Genomic DNA, 24,109 nt, shown 5'->3' with positions numbered 1-24,109 from the left:
TTACTCTATATTCTTGGGTTTGCTGCTTGATAAAAAATAGAATAAAAAAAATCCACCGGGAAAAAGAAAGCTATTTGCAATGATTCAACAACACCCATTTTTTAAGAAAGCAAACCTGAGGCTGTAGTTTGAGCACTGCATTAGAAGCCAGCTCACAGTTACAAAAGGGCAATGGCATTTTAATGATTCAGTCCACGTGTGGCAGCTTTCCCTGAGAGCTGCAAACACTCCATCCTGGTATATGTGCTCTTACAACGTTAACTTAAATGCCATTCTCCTCAAGGAACTATTAATTCAACACAGGTCTCCACAAACTGTTAAGTCTAATTTCCAGCCGCGCAGGAAGTCACAACAATTCTGCCTCTATGAGCACCTGGTTTCAGGTGGAGTTCAGCTGCTGTCACTGCCTTAGAATGAGTGTCAGCATCTGATCAGCTAAGGGAGAAGAGAAGGAAAAGTTCTCCACTAGCAACAATGGGACATACGTGATCTTCCAAAAATCTGACTCCTACTGAGACAGCAATGCTCTGACAATTCAGCAAAGTCACAAGGCACCAGCTTGTGACAGGACAGTCCTGCCCTTTGACCCCACCGGGAAATGATGCCACCCTCTCCACTTTACCAGTCCCACGTGCTTTCCTGTAGGTGCAGCTCAGGTCTTTGGTGAGCTACCCAAGGGGTCACTGACTGCAATGCTGTAGTGTTGCACTTGCCTTGTGAACCACAACAGAGGACTGAACACCTCAAGGTTCATGGGTTTACCTGCCACCTGTGACAGGTTCACTACTTTAGTGGCCTTTATCAGGGCAAAACACTCTACTCAAAACTATCTGTACCTGTGTTGCATTAGGAAAATACACTATGTCATTTGTCCATTAATGAAAAAGACAGTAAGATGATAATTTAAAATTTTCATCCGTCATTTATTTTTGCTGTAACTCAAGTATTTGGCTCCCCAGTAAAGCTGGTGACAATCTGGACAGATAATCTTTATTTCCTGGTGACAATCTGGACAGATTCTTTATTTCCATCTTTACAAAAATGGCAGTAGAAAGCAGCAGTAGTAAGCAGCCCGAGAGAAGGTAAGAAACAGGTGGTGATCTCATGAAAAGCTGAGGTCAAAAGAGCCAACACCTGCCAGACAGTTACAATTTTCAGTGTGAAGCCTTCAGAATTAACTCCACCTGCCTCCTGTCCCCCCTCTAGCCACAAAGAGAAACAGAGCAGACAAAACCAAGACAACTATACCTTGCAGGGCCAGCTCGTCATCCTTGGTAGCTTGTTCTTGTTGGCCTTCTCCTCAGATTCCAGAATTCATTTTCCCAATGCAGAATTCATCCAATTCCTTCAGGAAGCATCTTTAAAGCAGGGTGACTTCACGAACGGCCTGTCCACTAGGAAGAAATCTGGCGCTTCAGAGGTCACAAGTTATCCCAAAGTTTTAATGCTTGCTTGCTTGCTTTGAATCCTCACTCTGTGTACTCCAGTTGTCAGCACTGAGACTCCTTCCAAATCTGACAAACATTCGCTGCACCATGGAATAAACCATCCTCCAAAAGAACAAGCTCTCTGTGGCTGGGACTTTGGGTAGCTCCATTTTCCAAGCAGGCTTCAGCTGGCTGGGTGTCCAAGTGCTCACAAGCACCCCAAGTGAGCCGTGTGGTTAGTGCTGAAGTTTCAAGGAAGCAACTATCCAGGGATAAGACATTAACAGCACGTGCTGTTGAGACAAGCAAAAAGACTTCCAAGAACTGGACAAAGCCACACAATGCTGGCTACCTCAAAGAGCATGCCCAGAGAAGAGAGGCAGTACACTGCAAGGGGAAATTAGGAAGAAATACTGCATGGGTACAACTGCAGCGCCTGAGACCTCTCAACCAGCCCAAGGAAGGAGCCTTTCAGGCAAAAGTTGCAGTTAATCGCTGTAACCAGACTGTAACTCAGAAAGTGTTGCCGTGCAGGAATAAACCATGTGAAGTTCTGCAATCTGAAGCCAGTTCAGGTAACAGTGTCAGAAAACTTGTTTCTTAAGCCTTCTACTTTCTGGGTTCAGGATGGAAGAGGAGCCCTCACAATATTTTCCTCTCTTCCAAATAAATTCTTTCCATGCCACAGGCACAAGCCTCACCGTCCTGAGGGAGCAAGACTTGCTAGTTTGTCCTGATTAAGCCTTCTCAGCAAAAAGGTATTTAAACTACGAGAAGGTTAACTAAAAGCCATTAGACACGAACAGTAATTAACAAAAATTCTCTCAGGAGTTGCTCATAACAATCCCCCCCTATTCCCAGTCGTGTCACCAAGGGAGACCAGCAGAAACCCGCAGCAGCACCACTTGCGTCCCTCCGGGCCGAGGGGGGACAGGACTCGCGTGTCCATCACACGGTTTTTATCTACACGGCTCCGTCTGTCAGAGCATCGCCCCGGCGCGGCTGCCGGAGCCCCCCGCGCCGGGACACCCACCGAGGCAGCCGCCTGCGCTGCGGGACGGCGCCGACCGACCCCCGGCAGCCCCGGAGCCGCTTCCGGAGCGCGGGGAGCCCCGGCGGCCCCGCGGCCCGCCCGGCGCCCAGCCCGATCCCGCGGCCGCCCGCCGGGGCGCAGGTACCCGGCCGCCCCTCACCTTCTTGAGGGCGGGCACCAGCAGCCCCCGCCACTTGGGCGCGTTCTCCTCGCTGAAGAACTCGTAGAGCAGCGGCTGCGCCTGCATGGTGCCGCCGGGGCGGGCCGGGCAGGCCGGGAGCCGCGCGGGAGGGCCGGCGGCGCTCAGCGGGAGCCCCGGCGCTCCCCCGCCGCCGGCGGGGGCGGCAGGCCCGCAGCGGCGGGGGGGGGCGGCGGCTGCCGCATTCCCCGCCCCGGCTCGCGGGGGTGGCCGCGGGAGCGGCGGGGGGAGCGCGCGGCGGGACGGGGGTCGCGCGCGGGCCGCGAGGGGCGGGGTCGGAGCGCGAGCGCCGCCGCCTCCCCGGTCCCGTCCTCGCCCGCTCCGTCGGCGGCCGCGGCGCATGCGCGGAGCGGCGGCGCCCCGCGCCTGCGCCCCGCCACGCGCGGCCGCGGCCTTCCTGGCGGATGTGACGGCGGGGGCGGGCCGGCCGCGAGCGCCCCCTGCCGCCGGGAGGGCGAATGGCCTCACCCTGGAACGGCCGGTGGCCCGGGGTCCGGGACGGGCGGGGATGGATCGGGCTGGGACACGTGGGGGTGGATCGGTGAGGGACACACGGGGTTGGATCGGTGTGGGATATACGGGGATGGATCGGGCTGGGACAAGAAATTGGACAAATATTCCAGGATAGACAAGGAGCTCTTGGACAAGCTCAGACACTAAAAGGAGGCCTGTGGAGGGTGGAAGCAGGAGCTGAAGCCTTGCAGGAATACAGAGAGGTTGTCCGAGCAGCCAGGCATCAGGTTAGAGGAGATTAAGCTCTGAGAGCATTAAACGTGACCAGGGACATCAAGGACAAGAAGAAAAGCTTCTGCAGGTGTGTGGTTGATAAAAGGAACACTAGGAAAAATGAGGACCCTCTCTGGAAGGAAAGGGGAGACGTGATTACGTGAGACGTGGCAAAGGCTGAGGAGCTCAATGACTTGCTAGCCCGTCTCCACCAGGATGTGCTCCAGCCACACTGCCCGAGCTGCAGAAGGGAAAGGCAGGGACTGGGGGACTGAAGAATCACCTGCTGGAGAAGATCGGATTCAAGGCTATCCAAAGCACCTGAAGGTGCAGAAGTCCATGGGACCTGATGAGATGTATCCACATGTCTTAAGGAACTGATGTCTCCCTCCCCAGACAAATTTCTACAGCTTCTTCTACACCACTCATAGATGACACAGGCCTTCCTATATTTTAGGCGTGTTTCCTTGGAGGGAAGGGAAGCAAGAGGTTTGGGCACTCTCCCTTTTTTTACCAGCTATTTTCCCATGCAATCCTTTAAAACCCAACAAGGCTGTTGCTAAAGCTGACCCCTGTGTGGTGTAAGAAATGTCCCCTGCCTGGGGGACACATCCACCCCCACCGGTGCTCACAGCATTTCTGGGCTCCCCCAGCCCCACTCCAAGCTCCTCGTGGCAAAGCTGCAGGCAGCCAGCACCGTGCTTCACCTTGCACAGCCCTTGCTGTCAGTTAGGGGCTGTGGGATGCCGAATTTGAATCTGAACCCCCTCTTTTTTATACCACCAGATCCAGTTTCTATCACAGGCAGGCAGCACTGCATGGAGAGATGGGCAGGAAAAAGACAAAAGCAGTGTTCATTGCCCTGTGATCCCATCTTCCAGGAGCACTTCTGTAACACACACAATGCCACTGCTTTCTTTGTTCCCTGTGAGAAGGCTTGGTTTGGGCCAAGGCCCAAGCTCAGCCCCTGCACTGATCAGATTTAGCTACCAGGCTGGTGAGTGCCTGATCCTGTGGTCACATCAACTCTCCTGCCTGCCAGCAGCTCCTTGCAATTACTAGGAGCCAGTGTGGAAGGGACCAGGAGGAGGAAAAGGGAAGCATAGAGGTGGTTGGAGGAGCCTAGTCCATCATCCATGGCAGAGGCCTTGCTGTAACCTCATGGTGCCTTGTGACGGGGTTTCCTGGCTCTGACTGGGCTCGCATCAGTCAGCCACACACCGATCCCAATCCTACACCAGGATTCCAGTCATAAGCTCCTACAAGGCATGGCTCAGGAGAGCTTAAGTTCAAGCTTCAGGTCTAGCAAAGGAGACCTTTTGATTTACCAGACACCCAGGCTTCTGGGCTCAGCTGTCAGCAGAGTAGGCAAGCAGCTTGAGGTGTGGGAAAGGCAGTTCTGTGGCACAAACCCCAAATCCTACAACAGGACCATTCCTCAAAAAAGCAGGAACTCTTCACTTCTTATCTTCAAGGCTGGAGAGCAGCATGGGAAGAGCAAAGCTGTTCTGATTATACCAAATAGACTGGAAACATGCGTGCCCTAGCCCAATGCTCCCTTCTTCCCACATGCTTCTGCTCTGTCCTCTTTATCTTTAGCCCTTCCAGCTGTGTCCCTGCATGCCTGCTCATACCAAAAATGCCCAAGCAGAGTAAAAACCAATAGCCCTTAGCCTCTGGTGCCTATAATTCAGCAATGGCCTGAGGAACCTGGCCCCAACTGCTGCAGGACCCCCCCCAGGAGGAAGTATGTTCATTGCACATCAGCTGTAGTGCACTTTGCTAAATCTGAGTGACTTTCTGCATGTCCAAGTGAGGAACAGTCCACAGGAGGCATGATGGAAATCGCCCTTGGGGATTTCACAAGGGTGCTATGAAACACACACAACTTCTCAGCTTTTCTGAGAACTCAGCTGCTCAGCAGTGAGGCTTGTGCCACCACCTCTTCCCCCACAGGGTGAGATGACACTCAGGACAAGGAACAGCCACAATAGTGCTGGCAGAAGCAGTGAGCTTGAGGCCCACAGACAGAAAATTAACCTCCTGAAAAAATCGAAAAAAATCAGTTTTGCAATCAACAGAAGTGGAACAGCAGGAAATGGAGGGAAGAAACCACACAAGGTGGAATTTGGAAAGATTTAGCTCAAATCTACATGTCCACTGCCCAAAGGTCAAAAGGGTAGTGATGCCAACCCAAACTGACTGGAGCTCCAGCAACCTCTGGTAATACATTCAGAGACGCCCAGCTTCTGTGTTTGGCACAACCATTTAATAGCAGAATTGAAAACTCATGTGTTCTATTTTAGTCTTATGTGAAAAATCAGTGCAGGTGATAATCTAAATGTACAACAACATGTTAAAAAAATTTATTTTACATTATATACATTAGGGAACATATTTCAAAGCATTACCCATCACAACAACAACGCAGGCCATAAATCACTTTTAATTTAGTTTGGTTTTAGTGTATATTATCACAATAAAATATAAAGAACATATACAAAAAAAGGAGTCAAACGTGTGCATTTTGCTTAAAACTTGGCATTTACACACTCCATTGGAAAATAGCAATCAAAAATACTTCTGATCAAAACTAAGTTCCCGTGATGCGTAGTAACCACTGTATTGTTTCAATGAGGTAGTAACTAAATTTTGGCCATGTGTTAACATCCTAAAATCAAGAAAAGTGTCAAAATGGTTGTAAGGCCAAAAAAAAAAGTCAAAAATGGCAACATCTCTGAGCCATTTCCACAATGTGGAATGTTGCTCCTTTTCATCGTGATATGAAACTATGTAGTAAGACAAACAGTAATAACTACTTTTTATCATTGTATATACTAATAATTCAAACACCTATTGCAGAATTACAGCCAGGTACCACTAGTCTGGGACTGAGACCCATCCATAAGGTATTGTTTTCAAGCATAGAGAAGTAATCATAAGGAAAGTTTTAATTAAATATAAAAATACAGGTGTTTAACTGGTTTGTTTCACAAAGGAATCTACCCGAATAAACAAACAAAAAAAAGGAACTTTGAAGCCCAAGTCATATCCACAAAGTCACAGCTTACCTTTGTGACTAAACACATCACATCTCAATACATTGTGCAAACATGAACACCAGTGTGTCGTATTGAAATTAAAACAAGATTGTAATCTGATTACAGCCTTGGTTACAATTTCTAAAAGTTAATATTTATTTGTATTAGTAAATTACATATAATAAAATACAATAGTGTTGCTAAATGTACTATATTTGTTGCTAGAATCTCACTTTATAATAAACACATGAGACGTCCTTATAATAGTACCCCGATTTAATTTCTGCATCCTCAGTGACTTTTACATCTGTACAGGAAGACACTTGTACTTAACAGGAGAACCTCTATCTACAAAAAGTCAGTGTAGGGCTTCAGCAAGAAGTTTCACTGAAAAATACTGCATATGTACAAAGATTACATAACAGTAAATTAAGCACTTCTGTGGTATCATAATGCTTTTGTGTCCATACCACAAACAATTCTCATCTTCCTCTCATGCCACAATAAATTATAAAGTAACTGAAGTGGGGTTACTGCAGCTTTTGTGCAATTCCAGCCAGTCACGAGTGCTGCTGCAGCAGGAGTGTTCTCCTCACAGTGAGCTGCCTGCCACGTGCTGCTCTCAGTAGCTGTTCTCATGCCCTGCCAGGATGTACAAATTGCTGTTGGCTGTCGGGTTGTCCGTTGGCCTACTCTCCAGCACCACGACCCTAAAATGGAAATTAAAAAAAATGTCAAGTGATCCTTCATATAAAAACAACCCTGGGTTTAATTAAATATTCTTTCCTAGGATCCATCTGATTGGTTTTTATTTCTCTTTCCCTGGATGCCTTTAGTCCAAATGCCCCTCAAACCAAGGCCAACCTCAAAGCAACCTCACGGTCTTGTCCAGACAAGGTCTTCAGGGATCTCCCACAGCCTCTCTGGGCTCCTACTATAGTGTTGAACAATCCTCACCAATCATGTTTATCCCTTTCATGCAGCTGGAAATTCCCTTGCTGCAATGTATCCCTGTTGCTTCTCATCCTTTTAGTGAGGGCTTCTGAAAAGGGTCCATCACTCCCCTGTTGAGCTTGTGCTTTCCTGGAGCTTTGCAAAGCAAACCCATTCATCAGGCTCCAGGTCTGAGTGCTTTTTTTCTGCCTCTTGCCACAGGAATCACAGATGAACAAAGCGGATTCTTCTGTGAGCACCTCTAGTTAATCTCTGAGCCTGTGTAACCTAATCCACAGAAACTTCCTCCAGCTCTGAAAGCTGCAGAGACAAAAATTTGCAGGCAAAGAGAATCCTCAACAAAATGACTACTATGTAAAGAGTCTTTTCTCTTACTTTTTCTTGCCACCCACTTTTGGCCATCATTGGAGACAAGAGACTGGGTTACATGGATCTGCGACTGCAAAGATCATAAGGGATGTCCTAGACCAGACCTTTCTCTTCAACGAAGAGAAATTAGCTATCACAATTTTGTTTCACAAGCTATTTAAATTTTTTTCATCAGGCAAGAACTGCTAAAACTGCTAAACAGACCAGCACTTCATGATTGACTTCTCCACAAATATCCTGAAGTGAGGGCGGATTGTGGGAAACTCAAATCCCTCTTGTGGATTCAGACAGGAAAGTTTGCTTGCTGCAAAACTAAAAAACCTGAAAAAAACCTGACCTCTACTCAATGTGCTCCACAAAGGGAATGACACCTCATGCAATGAGGCAATTCCCTGCCCATGAGGAGAAAGCAACACACAAGCTTTGATTAGACTGACATCAAGGTTTTTGCTTCTCACAACATCAGCTCCTATGAACTGCCTAGGAAAGGACTCCTGTTACTGGAAAAAAGCTTCACACTCAAGCACAAAACAGGACAGAGTTGCAAGGAAAAGTGTATATGAAGGAACTGGAATTAATGTTTGCTGCAGAGCAAACTTTTTAAACATTGTCTTAGACCTGAAAACTATCAGAGCAAGCCAGAAATAGATGGGAGCATATTTGGGGAAGAGGACATTCTTACAAGGCAATTTTTTGCAATGTCATTCTAAGATGCCACATGGGTTTACTGCAAGCAGTGTAAGACAGAGGCAATTCTCAAAAGAAAGTTAAAGCCTATCTTTGCAGTTCTTGTGAATTCATTACTGGGAAACTGTCATATCAGCATGAACTCCCCTGAAGACAAAACAGCTGCTGCTTCTGTGGCTCTTACAGAAGTACAAAGTTCAACACTAGGGCAGAGAAAGTTGAGGAAGTCAGTGACACTCCTAAAACAGCCCTTGGGTCACACAGACAGGTCCCAAATGCAGATGCCAAAGAACAGCTACACCGGGAACTATCAAGAGCTCCTACAAGACCTGAAATGTCATGCTAGGAGAACTGGTAGATTTCCTTTCTGGGGTGAAAGTGAGATATTTAAATTTTTAAGTATTTTTTGCACTTATCTCCAAGAAGCAGATTTTTGTTGAGCTACTGCTGCAGAACATCTGATAGTAAAGATTTCACCAAGTTAAGCAAAAGAATTACAATACAAAAAGGAAAACACTCCTGGAGATTGTGACTGCAGTCAAGTAAAATCTTCTTGCCTGGCTGATTAATTCTGGAAGCTCACAAACACTTTTAAAGGTTTTTATTTTTTTAAATTTCAGAAAGAGAAAAGTAAAAGTGAAGAACTGGAAGGCAGAAATGTACACAAAGGAATGTCTAAGATACCTAAAAAAGAATTTGCAAGAAACATGCAGAAAGAACTTTTACAAGGTAGGGAAACACACATTAGTCATTTATTTTAGTATGTCTTGTTTACTTCTCATCTTACCTGTCAGATCCCAGAAGCCTGAATATCCTTGTATTATCAGAAATTTCTTGCGTGATCTAGACAATAAAAAGAAATATTTACATGTTAAGAGCACAAGTGTTTTCATTTTGTTTTTAATATTAGTCGAGAGAAAAGAATTGACTGTGACTGATGTTAACAACTGACTGCCAATTAAAATCCAATAGAGATTATATTGCAACTGTCACTTTTAACTAAGATATAAAAGTTTTCTGTCATTCCTCTCAAATTAAATGAATTCCTCTGGTAGCCACTGCAAGCACAACAGCGGGGCTCAGCTTGGTACTTGAGTTACCAGTGAAATTCTCTGAAAAAGACAGGGTGCAATTAGTGTCACTCTAGAGTGTATATCCAAAAATGGTTCAGGCAAAAGGCAAATCACACAAAAGACATTTTGTTGAAATGCTGAATTATAGTAAGAATGCATTAAGTTCATATTCTGAAAACCTTAGCAGAGAAACAATCTAATCTGTGGTACTTATGCCCACTGCAAAAAGAAAACTTCATCTTTTGACATTTCAGACAAGTGCAACAGACCCGTGGTGTTCTGTTGGTGAACTGCACTTGCGTGATACATCTTTATGATTATATGAATATCAAAGCACCCAGAAAATCACCATGTTCATTAATGAAGTCAACCAAAGCCTGGAGCATATTCCAAAGGGTATTTAGTCACTTTGTGATCAGGCACCACTGTTTACAAAGCTCCTCTTATACACAGTCGGATTTCACACTCTTAGGGAAAGTAAACATTCTTATCTCCTTCCCAGACCCCAGTAATGTTAGCTGATTCAGTCAATTCACTTCTGGTGCAGAAAACTTGCAAGAGAATTTTAATTCACAACAATGAAATCCTTCACTTTTCTAAGAAAATTAATTTCTACTTTCTGTGAGGCTAAGGCTGTACAATCTTTGCCCAAATTTTGAACTTCTTGTGTCAGAATTCACAGTTCCTTCTTTCATTTTTGATCAAACTTGATCAAACCACGGCACAAGGTCACAGCTGTGGAAGGAAATAACTTTGCAAGCAGCTCAAGTCATCCTCAATTAGGCTAACTGTATTAGAATAGGGAGTCTGAACTAATGATGTCTTCCAAGAAAGAAATGCTGCAATTTAATTCAGTCAGCTTTTTGTCCCATGCAACAACTTCCTACCTACTACATTGCACAAAAGTTCCCCCACAGTAACAAATAGGGTCAAGACCTGAGCCTGGCATTGAAGGCTTTTCAGATTACAGCAGAAAATACATTTATTTCTTTTAGCTGCAGCTAGTGTGACAGCTAGCAGAGATAAGAAATTTAAAAAGGCCCAAAAGCTTACCCTAGATGTGTTCTACAGAGAAAAAGTTCTAGGTGGCTTGCTTTTCTGTCAACAGCCCAGTTCTGCTTTCAGTTCTTCATTTAGGTTCTGGGTTTGGCTTGACAGCAACAAAGCAAGCCAGTGTCCCTGACATAAACAACAAAATGCATCCATTTGTGTTACAGCACACTGGGACATGGCCTCTCCCAGTTGGAGCAGAGCCACTGAGTGCTCTACCAATGGGCAGAGCAATGCACAAATGCCACAATAAATATTTGCACCGTGGAAATAAGAAGCAGTCTGACTCCAGCCTTTGGTTCACAGAGAGCAGGCTCACTGTTAGCACAGACTAGGTGTAGCCTCACAACTGAGGCTTTGTGCAATTCAGTGTAGTGCTGGAGCAACATGAGGTATCTAAGCTTGGTGTGGTGTGACTGTATGTGTACCTTAAAATACAATTAGTCATAATGAGCTCAATTTCTCAGCCAATGAAACAATGATGGAACAACTGGTAGTATTTGTAAATATTTATTAATAACCAAATTAATTAAATTCCTACAAAGTACAGCATTTTCACTAACAGGCACACAATGTTTGCAGCAAGGAAAAATAAAAACTATTGGGGAAGGTAGTTATAATGGTTTAACTCTATCTAAAAATCACATCAAATGGGCTAAAAAAGTGACTACAAGGAGATTTTAGGAAAAAGACCAAACCAACCATGTTTAGGTAAATCTGGTATTTTTCTACTGAAGATGGAAAAATATTTCTTGTGAAAGTTGGGCAATTCTTCAAAGTACTTGTAAGCCAAGTGAACATGCAAGAGACTAAAAAACATCAGGCAACTCATTTGACACTGTGACAAAAAGCTGAAGTTTAACAGTGGAACCACTGGCAAAGCCCAGATTTTTGCATTCCTGTGTGAGAGGCTAAGGAACTGACAGTGGTCTTCAAAGCAATTTAAGGTGAAGATTAATATCACCAAGAATTAGACTTGGATATTTGCTATGGCATCCTGGCCTGGTCTTTTGTTTCTGCTTTGCTTGTCAGATGTGAGGTGGTTCTTTTACAGCTCCACCAATGCCTTATAGCTTATGAAACAAGCTTAGAATGAGAATCCAGGTCCTAGGTCTAACCTAGGAAGTTAATGAAATGTTTCACTTTTTCAGACAACAGCATTATGCATTTCTCCTCCATGTGGCTTACATTAGAAGCCAGAATTTGAAGCAAAATGTGGTACTCACCTCATTTGATCTAAAACTCCTTCCTTGCATGCCATGTTTCCAGAATGCTAACACACTGTCTTGTAGACAGACTGTTAAGAAAGAACACTGGAATCAGTTCTGAGGCATAAACTCAACCCTTGCTTTTAAGGCCAAAAGCACAAGACTATAGTTTTGAAATCTGTACATGTATGTTCCATTGTATGACATCCACCCACTCAGACAGCAGAATGTCTCCCAGAAATCACTGACCCTGCCTTAAAAGTAGCTGCATTTATACATTTATTTGTTTAATGAACGGGGTTTAAAAACATTTCCACCTAACCATAAAATATTCTAAATATCTAGTCCTAAATATGTAATTTTCTTTGAACAGGAAATCCCTTTAATACTTGCAGACAATATATATGGAATTTTAACAGAAAAGTTCCAGAAGTGTCTTTGGAGATACTGCCAGGACAGTAATGGCCACTGGCAGCTCATTTTATGACATGGAGGGTAAGGACTACAGTACATGCAGAGGTCCCAGAGCGAGAAGCTTCAAGTACATTGATTCCTTCCTTCCCCCCCATTCCTAATCATCAAGAGCCATAGAAGTAATGCTTTCAGTGGCAATGTTTTCTTGTCCTCTTCTCTGTGGGAGGTTATCTTTGGACAGCCTGAAACTTTAAAAGCTTCTCCTCAGAAATAAACTCCCTGCAACTTCTGATGATTTTAGAACCCACTGTTCCTCCTCTATTGCTGCTACCCTTCATCTGTGCACACATCCCTCCAACCCCTCTTTCAACAGCAGGTGGTGCAATCCAGGTATGTAACTACTGGAGAACTGCCAGAATAATCTAGTCTTTCTGTTTCACAAATTTAATTCATTCAAATTCTACACAAGGAAACAAAATTTATGCAACCTGTGACATATAATTTAGTCTTTGAGCTGCTTTATAAAAATAGACTGCACAAACACACATGCAACATGAGTTAGACATGGGTGATTCAGAGTTTATGTAGGTTGTGTTAAGGTATTCCCTTGGAGGCTAGAAGTCTTCATCATGCTTCCAAGACATTTAGCTTAATCTAAGAAGACTCCAGAATTATTACTCCAGTCCAACTGTTCCTAGGAAAGCACATGCTGAACCTTTCACTGAGTCTTCTCACACAAAGTGAAATGAGTGAGGTAGTGCTACAAATGCCAAAGACTAGACAGGTAGCATACCTAATTCTTTACTGTAACATTGAACAAGTTAATCATAGAAGATCTCAAGTGGGAAGGGACTCATCAGGATTACTTAGAGTATCATCCAGATGTTGCATGAGCACTAACAGGCTTGGTGCTGTGACCACTTCTCTGGGGAGCTCAGTCTAGTGATCAATCACCCTCTGAGTGAAATGTATTCTCCTCATACCCAACCTGAATTTCCCCATACAACTTCATATAAATTCCATGTCCTTACTGCTGGTCATGACCTTTGGCTGCCAGAGCACACTGTTGACTTATCTTCAGCTTCTTATCAATCCTAACCCCCAGATCTCTTTCTGCAGAACTGCTCTCCAGCCTCTCATCCCCCAGTTTCTACGCATAACTGGGACTACCTCATCCCAGATTCAGAATCTACCAACTGCTCTTGTTAAATTTCATCCACATGGTGATTGCCCAACTCTCTGACCGATAGGGATATTCAAGACTAATAATGAAACCCAGCTTACCTATTGATTCAATCTGAAAGTCAAACGTGAGCTCTGACGACAGTTTGCGGCTGGATTTTAACCTGCCTTGCAGATTCACTATTTTTATGCAGCCTAGACAACAAAAAAAGGATATGTTAACCAAGCATTATCATCAATACAGAACCTAATTTGAAGACAGACAGTATGCATGTATATGCATACATATATTTTTAGCTGACATTAAACTTACAATCCAAACACACCAAAATGGTATCTCTCTCCAGCTGTGTTACATGGACAACACTCGTCTCCGTAGTGTCTGTAAAGAAATGACAGCGTCAGTTCATAACGTACATTAGCATGAAAATTGAAATGGAAGTTCTAGAGATTGAGACATTTTGATGGATTAGTGTGTTTTATATACCTAAAATTATCATCTTACCAGTGACATTACTCTTCTCTTAGAGATGCATGCCCACTTATCCAACCTGTTGGCTGTGACAGGAAAACTGAAGCTACAATACTGAAGTGTGGATTTAATTCAGCCTTTTCTGAGCCATGTCACAAAACAAAACTGACATGTACATTGTTCTCCATTTATTCTTGCTTGGTGCAATTGAATATTGCTGCTGCAAAAAGCCAGATATATGTGACTGTCCACACTATGCTGTTTCACTGCACTTTTCTTCTGTCTTTATTTCTAAATCCTGATAGGGACTTATATACTATTACTTAATTCTTGCTGCTATTTGCAGACGTTCCATACCCAGATATTCCAAAAACAGGGGCTTATTTCCTTCTCCAAACCCTCAAAAGAAGGGCTATTTTTTTCTCTTCTGGGTTACAGCTGCAGCAGTCTCCATTACAGCAAATGGGAATTTGACCCACAAGTGATTAGCGGACATGTCAGCTCAAAAGAGAAGTGTAGTTTTGGTCCATTTGTTTGATAACTTTAAAGTAACATACAAAACAACTCTTACTAATTCAATATTACTGCCAGATTCTGTAGGCATCTTTCACACAGCAAAGAGAAACCCAGTAAATCTATTAGACATGAGAAATTAGAGCACATTACCTAGAACACAAGCAGCTTCTGGTTAAAATCATAAAAAACAAAAATCTGTTTGCATCATTGCTCTCCTGCCAGCAGGGGACAGGAATAAGCTGATGCAACAAAACGGTTTAAATTTGATCTACAAAAATAGGAGAAAACAACAACATAAACACAATGTGAGAACGCACAAGTAATTTAAGGAAATTGTAACCAAGTGCAGAAGGCACAATGCAAAAATAGAACACAGAAGGGATTAGTACTCTTGTATTTATGCAGTAATGCAGACAATATTAAGATAGAAACGACAACAAGACATTTCTCTTCAGCATGCTTCTTTTATGGGCTGTGCTATAAATTCACACAGTTACAGGTAGGAAGGAATGAGAATAAAATGCATTGTCTGAAGTAGTAAAGTGTGTTAATTGGCCATCCACTGCTCACTTTGGGTATTCTAACTAAGCTTTAAACTGTGTCAAAATCTGATGCACTTTTCAGCAGCAGCAAGGTCAGTGGGTATCTTCCTGGAGGAAACTGTTCTTCCTAGTGAATTCCACAGTACACACTCATCTGGACTCATGCACACATGTATGCCAGCACAGAGCTATGTACAAATTCACCATGAACCAACCAGGGATCTGTGACAGGCAAAACCAAAGCTATTTACTGCTTCTGAACCTGCCAGCTATGAGTAGCAATGGTTCCTTACTGCATCTAGGTTCAGCGGGCAACCTTGTAACTCTAAAAAAGTAATTCTTAGCACACTTTCTTGAGAGAATTTCTGCTGTTGCTCAGATGGTTACCATCTCACTCATGGTGCCCACACTGGTGATGGGCAGGCATTCGGTTTCCTGCTACCAGTGGTCCCAACGCTTTCTGCTTTCCATATACAACAGAAGAATGCTCTATCTCAACAGGAGGTGACCACCCCATTTCTAACCATAGCGACACATTGCAGGAGAGCCAAAATACATCTTCCACAGATGTCAAAAGGAATTGCTCAGAATGCAATTTTACTAAAACCTATTAAATAAACAGAAGTCATGGTGCCAGGGTAGAGCACAAAACAGCACAGGGAGTAATAAAGTGCTGCCTAATTTATGGAAATGCAATAAACCATAACTCCATCCTCTGGTATAGCAAAAATCTCAAGGAATCCAATCAGTTCAACAAGGAGAAACATTAAAAAAAGTGCACGTGCAAGCATGTTCAACCAGATACCTTTTTAAGCAGAGAACTTGCAATTGCCACTTAGCCTTAATGATTTAATTTGCTTCCTTAGAGAAGCCTGCCTTTTAGTGCTTCAGCTATAAGAGAAGAGCAAAGAACATTTTGGAATGCAATGACAACAGCACACAAACCTGTTTCTGTAAACCACGAAGAGGTAGAATTTGGGTTGACAGTCTCAAACTTCACCACCTGATTGAAGTCTCTTCCTCTACTGACACCAACACAAACTAAGGGGAATTCCTGCTCGGGGACTACCAGCATTTCAAACAATCTCAGTGGACAAGGTACAGGAAAATCTATGTGCTAGATGAATAAGCAAAAATAGGTATTAGAAGGGAAACAAATGTAGTCTGAGTTGCTATTAGGTATTCAAACTGTATGGTAAATTTTATGACATACTTTGTAATGTTAGGTTTACTTGTTCAGATAACAGGAATTGATAAATACAAAAGGCCTGAGTTAAGAAGCTTGGAGCATCTCATGCCAATTCAGTTAAAAAAAAATTAGCATGTCTTTTAGCATGTGTGTCCTTTGCAGTGGCCCATGGACAACAAGAGTGCTCATCACTGCTCTCCCTGGCTACTGAGCCTCTAAGCCTTCTCTTCCAGGCTGATTGAGTTACAGCAGCTGCGTGTTTATAAACATTAGCCCACCCTGTCTCTGTCTCTTCAGGTAATGTAAGATTGGGAGATAGCAAGCATTTCTGGGCACCTCAGTGTCAAAAAACATAGAATAAATGGTCACCTTCTCTCTAATACAGGAGCAAGACCACTGTTAACCCATGTCTCAGCCTGCCAGCCTCAGTTTTCTATTGTGCAACTGAAGGGCAATGTTCATAGAGAAAAGGGCTTGGTTCTCTAACTGAAGTGCACCCCAAAAACATGAACATTTATTTTCAGTCAGTTAATACAAGACACATTTAAACAGTTACTTTCAATATAATATAACAGAAACCAAGAGAAAAGTCTAATAAATCAGAAATGGCTAATACTTATTAACAAGCCACTACAAGATACCTAAAAGACAACATGAGAGCAATTGTAATTTTACCTTGATTAACATAAATTTTTGCATTGGTTCAACCCATTCTAACAAAACAATGCTAGACTGTAGTGCTCCACAAAGGTACTTGTGGCCTGTGTAGGGATTTCTCACTGCCAAGAAAGGATAGAGAATATTAGTGTATTAAGTACATGCAAATTATAAACAATTTCCAACCATGTAACAGTCCCTTTACTTTTGGAAAATACTCACCACCCCCACTCTAATCTTTTATATATTTTAAAAACAGCTGATTGAATACACATTTGTAGTGCCTTGGGTCTCCTGTGTTGGTTTGCCTAAGCTATCTCAAAATCACCACAAGCAAGCTGTTAAAGAATGGCTTTTTCTACAACACAGTTACCCAGCAGGCAGTGAGCAGTTCAGCTGCCTTTCAAGCACTATCACAGCCAGTGTGAAATCCAGGAGCTCTGTAATTCTGATGAACAATTCTAGACCATCAGGAAATCCAGTTGAAACTGAAGAACAACAGAAAAGCAGGAAGTGTCGCTCTTCCATTGTCAGAACTCAATTAAAAACTTGCAGAGAACAATAAAGTTGCAAAATTGGGCCCTGTGAATTTTCACAACTTCTATTCTAAAATACTGACAAAATTTCACTCCTTAAGCGCTGCCAACATTTCTTTTAAGACAAACAAGTGTTATTTTGCACTTTGTACAAACACGTCTAAAGACCAGATTTTACTGTGCAGTAAAGTGACTCTGGGCCATCAGGCAATAAACAGCACATTTTAGATAACAAGCTTCTACAATCCAGAACCATCACAGAAGTGAAATATGCTCACACTACCTTATTGCCACAGAAACTCATTAGCAATCCCTTGGCACCTTAAACATCAGTGTTTTATTTCATTAATCCAAGTTCTCACTCAACATCAGACTGACTGCAAAGTGTAGCAAATAATGCTTGGTGTGACCCTGAGTAAGGCTGAACTCAGCAGCAGAAACCACAAAACAATCACCAACATCTGTAAGGTGCAGAAAGAAGACCAGAAGTTCTTGTCTTTTTCCCTCTCCTGTGACACTCCTGCTGCCCTGAGGCCAAAAGCATGTGCCAGCAGGAATGGAGGCTCAAATCACAAAAAGTAAGACTCTTAGAGCCACCCCTGCTGTGTTAACAAATTATCACTCACACCTATCATGTGTGAAGGGCTCCAGGCTTGGGAGGCTGAATGTGAAAACTTCTCTGAATGTGAAAACTTCCCTTATAATGTCAAGTACCAGAGCACCCCTGCTAAATTCTGTGCCTGGCAGGACAGCAATCACAGAATCACAGAGGAGCACACCAGAATGCTTCTTATTTTATGAACCTAGAAACATAGGGACTTCCAAAATTAATTTTTCTGTCAGAAAGTCAGAGTTTTTACATACTCTGACCCCTGTCACTTCAGCCCTGTTATCCCAGGAGTATTCCCTGCAGCATTCATTAACAATCTCAGTGGTTTGAGGTTTTTTAATCTATCTGCCTCCCTTTTAGAACATGTCTTAACACAGTGCAGCTTTGAGACTTTGGTAGCTGGCACAATATTAAACACATTATAAAGGCTTCAGAGACAACACTGTCCTCAAAGATTTAAAAATACTCCTTTGCTTTTTACCATCCAGTATTGATAACTGAAACTTCTGCTAGGAATGCAGGTGGCTTAATCACGATGGCAACTTCTCTAAGTTTCTCCATCCATAGAGATTAGGTTCTTCTTGAGAACTGGTTTGAATTTTGACATCATTCTCGTTCTCTGCATTTCTTGTAAATTCTCTTTATATTTAAAGATCTAAATGGGAACGTTTCTACTGCTTAAACCCAAGGACTAACCTGAATGAGCTCACCGTCTGCAAACGCACAGCTTCACAATAATGACAAACGTCTCTTTGCCCTTTACCTCCTACACTTGACTCAGTAATCTTAATATTGCCACCATTTGAGCTGCCCCTTCACATTTATTCTCCAGACTTTCACTTACCAACACAACACTTTTGACACCATTTAGTGTCAGGAATTTTCGTAGATACCGCAAACTTCCTACAAAAGATAAACACAAAATTATTGATTGACTAAAACAGTTGAGTGAATTTTCTTTTTAGACATGCATTGATAGAAAAACACCTGCCACACCAAAAAACTAAAAAATATGAGTTCGTATATTTCTTGTGAAAGCATGGAAACGATAATGTGAAAATTTATCAGATAAGTCAAAATATTATTTGCTGGTAACAGGACTCAGAGTTTCTATGTGCATCAGAAGACAACAGGCACTACTGAGACTGGCAACAGTACTCTTTATAATAAAAATAAGTAATCTGATGCTGTAGAAAAGATGGGAATAAATAGATTGATAGACAGGTGCTGCACTCAAAGCTATGAGCTGAGAAAACAGTTGTGTAACATTTCAAATGTAACTTTCCAGAAGTGACTGATAATGCAAAAGGACTGAACAGCATGAAAACTGAGTACTGGCCACAAATTTTTATTGGAACAAGTAATGGAACGTTTGAGAGGAACTGCTCAAGGACACTCCAGGGAAAGAAGCTGGAAAGGAGACTTATCACAGACATATTTTCTGCTACTGAATATCTGCCTACCATGCATCGTAAATTGAGGTTAGAACATTTTGCAAATGAATATACAAACCTCACAAATTATTTCAAATCCAATTTTGCTTTGTCTTTTCTCTACCAAAACATCTGTTTTTACCATTTTACATGTAGCACTCATCATCACAGTATCCAGAAATGTTTAAGAACACACTTTATGGTCTGGTAGGAAAAATTACGTTCTCCTACATACTTCAAATGTGTGTCTCTTGCCTGGCTAAATGTGACTACCCTGACACCCTACAACCAGAAGTAAAACAGGAAAACAGATTATTTAAATTATCTTTCCTGCCTTTGAATGACTGGCTTGGCACGCACATTCAGGCTTTGCTGCATTTTTCCTGGGAAGTGACATGACTGGACAAGAAATTTTCTGAGTCCTCTGCAACTTAGGTGAGGTACCATCCAGGCAGAATCTAGTATGATTTTCCTAGCATGATCCTTATGGTAATTATGGTTATTAGTCCACTGCTGATTCAGTCCTCAAGCCAAAGTCACCCACCAGAGTCAAATTTGGAAGAGAGGAGCAGAACAATAGTGCAGGTACACAAAAGGTAACAATTCAAAGCACAAATTATCTCTTAGTTATTTAGAATTTACCCTCTAGGAAGAACACAATTTTCAGACAAGTGTTACACCATTATGTTTGCAGGTAACTGAACAAGAAGAAGCCTTTCCTGAACCCAAGAATTATTTGTCAATAGGCTTTTAATAGAACCAAAGGTAGCAGAGAATCAAATTTTCTATAATACAATTTCCTAACAGAAATCCTATTCTATTAGAAGAACCAGTGTGTCACTATGCACTTTAAAAATCAAAAATTTTCCTGCAAACTAGATTAGTGTTACTACCTCCTTCTGCTGGGATTTGAATGGGCTACTACTTAGGCTTGTTTGGCAGTGTCCTGGTTCTGGCCAGGACAGGGTTACATTCTGCAGCAGCCAGGAGGGGCATGGCCATAGCTTTTGTTCAGCATCAAGTACAAGCAGAATCTACCACGCTAGACTATACCTGAAAAGAGCTATGCCCAGAAACAAGAAACCTTCATAACCAGAAGGTAAGGTGTACCAAAATCCATTTCTCTAACAAGAGTAATACACATCCTGATCTCTGTAAATGTAGGGCTCAACCCTCTCAGTAACGCACGAGTCATTCACTGCAATGTGTGAACAGAGCCCCCCACTATTTGGTGTTCCCAGAGCTTCACAAGCATCTCCTGAACTCCCAGAGTTAAGACATTCTGATATATTCGATGATGTGTATTTACCTGGGAAGTATTCGGTCAGGGAGTTTATGTGCTGGAATAGCAACAGGTAACTTTTGCATTTGCCTTGCATAATCAAAGAGTCCTGGTAGATTATGGGAATAAAGCTGAGAAGCTTTACCTGGCAATTAGAAAACAAACCACACTTCAAATACGAAACCAAGTATTTACCAGCACTACCACGGAAAGATAGCACAGTAACTTACCAGATATTGATAACAAACAATTGTTCATGACATATAACCAGGTACATCTTCGAGGAAATAGCTGATAAATGGAAGGAAGAACAAAGAAGTAGCCTTCAATTTCATATACACAAGACAGCTATCAATTAGTATTTGCTTAGATGACAGGACAAAGCTAATATTGACTTGCTTTTTGCAGCAGAATTAAGTTTAAGCCAAGTAATGTTTACCTGGATTTCAGAGTTAATTCAGAGTAAATCTTAGGCACACACACTATATTTAATATATGAATTAACATTTAGACAATTAGCACATTTTATACTCATGTCTTCAGGTATATTATACTCCATAAGATGTCATCAAAAAGATCAATCAACTTCTCCAAAAAACTCAAAAACCACTGAATTTTTTCCTTCAAAGAAGAAAAGCTCAACAACAAACTTCAGTAAACCAAGTGCGGTCAACAAACCACACTCTAAACAAACCACGCTGTTCTAAAGCCTGTGACAGTCCCAATCTCTCGAAACAACTAAAACTGGCACTCTGAAGGGATTCTTCACCTTCACCTGCATGATTACACATTTCCCTTAAGTGATGAATGAATGCAATGAATTTTCAAGGTGGAGCTGTTTTTTGTCAAATCCTTCAATTCCCAAAGACATGGGGTTGAAAGCAACAAGACATCCCTTAAAAAAACTCAAAAACCCCACAATTACTTCTTTCCCCCTCTCACTTAACTTCTGGAACTTATTGACACAAGATGGCATAGAGGTGGAAAGTACCAACACAAACAAGGGATTAGACATACTCATCTTCAAGAGGTCCAAAAGGGGACAAAAAATGGGCAGGGATCCTCTAATATCCCTGATTCAATGACTCTAGTGAGTCTGGGGAAAACATACAGTGACCAAATTCACTGACATTTCCCACTGCTACTCTAGGAAAGAGACTACTGGGCTAGATTGACCACTCAGGAGGACAACTATTTTGCTCTTAAAAAACCCCAAACAAACAAACAAACAACAACAAAAAAAAAACCCCACAAAAGAAAACAAAACACAACTCTTCCAAAAAAAGAATAAAATATTAACCTTGAAGCTATTCTAACTCCTGGAAATGTGTATTATGTGTCCTTTGTCCACTGGTGAAGTGAAATACAGAGAAAAATCATCAAGGACAGTACTTTTGCTTTTATGCTGAATTGTATCAGAGTGAGAGTAAACAATGACATAAAACACAAAACTTGGAAATGCTATTAAAGCCCTACTGACTGTTATCATCAATAATGATGCAATAAATGGTTAACACAGAGGGTGCACTTCTATTCCTGAAATCTTCTCACAACCTAAACACACTGTAAGAAACACCTATTGTAAATAATCTACCATACTGCTTGTATCAAAATTTAACATGCAAGGCTGATTGACCTTCTGTAGGTACATGAGCACACTGTGACTCAGTGGGTCTGGATCGGAGGATTAAAGAATAGCAGTTCTTGAAATTAGCAGGTTAATTGATCTGTCACTCATTCCTTGTTCCACACATGACTGGCTGTGTTAGCAAGCATTTCTTCTTGTCTCTAAGTGCTTATTAAAACATTTCCCTGAAAGCTCACTAGGCAACCACTACATGATTTTCATTACAGCTCTTCTCCTTCCTTGCCAGTTAAGCCAAACCAAAACCAAACCCCAAACAGTAAAGAAAAAATCCAAACCTTTCCTTGGTCTACCTGGCCTATAAGAATTATTATTACATTAGTGATATTTTTCAGGTAATTGTTACAAGTGCAGTGCAGCAGCAGAGTGGTACCTGAGCTAAGTTTAAATCAGGTAACTCGAGCACCAGTATGATTATGGGTTACACTGAGCTCAGTTCAATTAGGCCTCCTTCTCAACAAAACAGATATCTCTAAAATGTCTGGACGCATGGAGGATGAACAAACACCAGTGCCTCCAGCTTACAGTGTGAATGCTGTCCTTGCAAATTCCTCCATCTTGATGGCAGGTGCACAGCTCCCTATGGCAGGGAGAAGGCAAGAAAGAAACAAGTCTCTTAGAGAGTAACAAAAGAGCCGGACAACACAGAAAGGCCTACAACTTGCATTTTCCCCTCCCCAGCATCCCTTTAAAAAAATTATTTTTTAAGACTTTGCAAAGACAGAGCTTTAGGTGGAATTCAGTAAGTTGAATCTCATCAGCAAAGCTGATTTTAAGACCACAAGAACAGACTCCTGTGAATAAAGGACCTCCTTTCTTCCCTGTAGCTGAATGTTTGTTGCAAAAATTCTGCATTGTAATGAAGTTTTAAGGAAAATACAAACTTCCATCCAAAATGCATCAGGGAAATTCCATACTATTTACCTAATCATTTAACTGCAGAACAATGCACTATGATGAAGTTCAAAACACAGAATAGATGAAGATCTCCTATATAAACACAGGTCAGTCTACAAACACAAACATGAGTGAAAGTATCCTCAATAGCAAATATTTAAGGTAATTCTCAGTGTAGCCAGTGCCCATGTAAATACAGTAAAAATCATTTTTACAAGGATTATAAAACGTTAATCTGAGGGGTTAAAAATGTGATTTTTTTTTTTAACCAGAAATATACCTGCTCCATTGATGTTTCATGAAGTTCATTGAGGTTCAGTGTGTAAATACCTTCTTCTGCTCCAAATATCAAATACTGATCTGCAAACACAAACAAAAAGAGGTAGAAATTTGATTTAGGAAGGTATGTACACCTTTACCAAAAAGCAATGTCTACAAACACGGAAACAAATCAGACTGTAATAGTTATGGTGTTTGAAAGCATGGAAAATTAATCCTGATAAGGAAGCTTTAAATTATGAATGGGGCTGTTTTAAGTCATTAGGAAAGCTCAGGGGGTTTTTTGAGTAATAACTGAAATTTTAAAAAAAGGCAATTCAACCACAAGCAGGAGATCATGTGAATAATTTCAACATATCTTACTTAGACATTTCCACATATTATAGAAATATCGATTGCCTTCTTTGAGAGTACTTCTACAGCAGTAGTGACTAGAATATTTTCTCAGTAGCTTGTGGGTGTCTCACCTCTTGAGCAAAATCAAATCCCTGGATTGTACATAGGCATGCAAACAAGGCAAACATGTATGAGATTATGTCAACTGCTAAGGATTTACCCTTCCCTAATTCCAATTTCTAAAAAAATCCAAATATTTTCTTGCTGACCAGCTCACTAGTATGTCTACATAGCTTATAATCAAAGGGTGTTATAGCAGGCAAAGTGAGTACACTATTACCAACTATCCCTT

At 41.9% G+C, this 24,109-nt stretch overlaps 2 protein-coding genes across 9 annotated transcripts in view; both read right to left on the bottom strand.

Moving 5' to 3' along the window:
- Positions 1-2,773, bottom strand: part of SOS1 (SOS Ras/Rac guanine nucleotide exchange factor 1) — a 43,592-nt gene extending 40,819 nt beyond the window's left edge. The window contains exon 1 of one of the 3 annotated variants that reach the window (XM_059840884.1): positions 2,621-2,773. In XM_059840884.1, the coding sequence (XP_059696867.1) occupies positions 2,621-2,707 (87 nt within the window). In that variant the 5' untranslated portion in view covers positions 2,708-2,773. Of the gene's footprint in view, positions 1-1,248; positions 2,450-2,620 lie in introns of those variants that run through there. The other 2 variants (XM_059840885.1, XM_059840886.1) reach the window with 2 other exon arrangements.
- Positions 2,774-5,729: 2,956 nt separating this feature from the next.
- The window catches only part of MAP4K3 (mitogen-activated protein kinase kinase kinase kinase 3), a 65,524-nt gene continuing 47,144 nt past the window's right edge, over positions 5,730-24,109 (bottom strand). For 4 of the 6 annotated variants that reach the window (XM_059840881.1, XM_059840877.1, XM_059840883.1 and 1 more), the window contains 11 exons: positions 23,423-23,502; positions 20,831-20,891; positions 20,628-20,745; positions 18,730-18,788; positions 16,758-16,861; positions 15,839-16,010; positions 13,677-13,745; positions 13,466-13,558; positions 11,786-11,856; positions 9,224-9,279; positions 5,730-7,136 (listed from right to left, as the gene is read on the bottom strand). In XM_059840881.1, coding sequence (XP_059696864.1) covers positions 7,049-7,136; positions 9,224-9,279; positions 11,786-11,856; positions 13,466-13,558; positions 13,677-13,745; positions 15,839-16,010; positions 16,758-16,861; positions 18,730-18,788; positions 20,628-20,745; positions 20,831-20,891; positions 23,423-23,502 — 971 coding nt within the window. In that variant the 3' untranslated portion in view covers positions 5,730-7,048. Of the gene's footprint in view, positions 7,137-9,223; positions 9,280-9,658; positions 9,815-11,785; positions 11,857-13,465; positions 13,559-13,676; positions 13,746-15,838; positions 16,011-16,757; positions 16,862-18,729; positions 18,789-20,627; positions 20,746-20,830; positions 20,892-23,422; positions 23,503-24,109 lie in introns of those variants that run through there. The other 2 variants (XM_059840880.1, XM_059840878.1) reach the window with 2 other exon arrangements.

The sequence above is a fragment of the Haemorhous mexicanus genome, chromosome 3 (genome assembly GCF_027477595.1).
Source record: "Haemorhous mexicanus isolate bHaeMex1 chromosome 3, bHaeMex1.pri, whole genome shotgun sequence".
Taxonomy (NCBI): Eukaryota; Metazoa; Chordata; class Aves; order Passeriformes; family Fringillidae; genus Haemorhous; species Haemorhous mexicanus.
The sequence above is the reverse complement of the archived record's forward strand: the minus strand, read 5'-3'. Positions and strand labels throughout refer to the sequence as shown.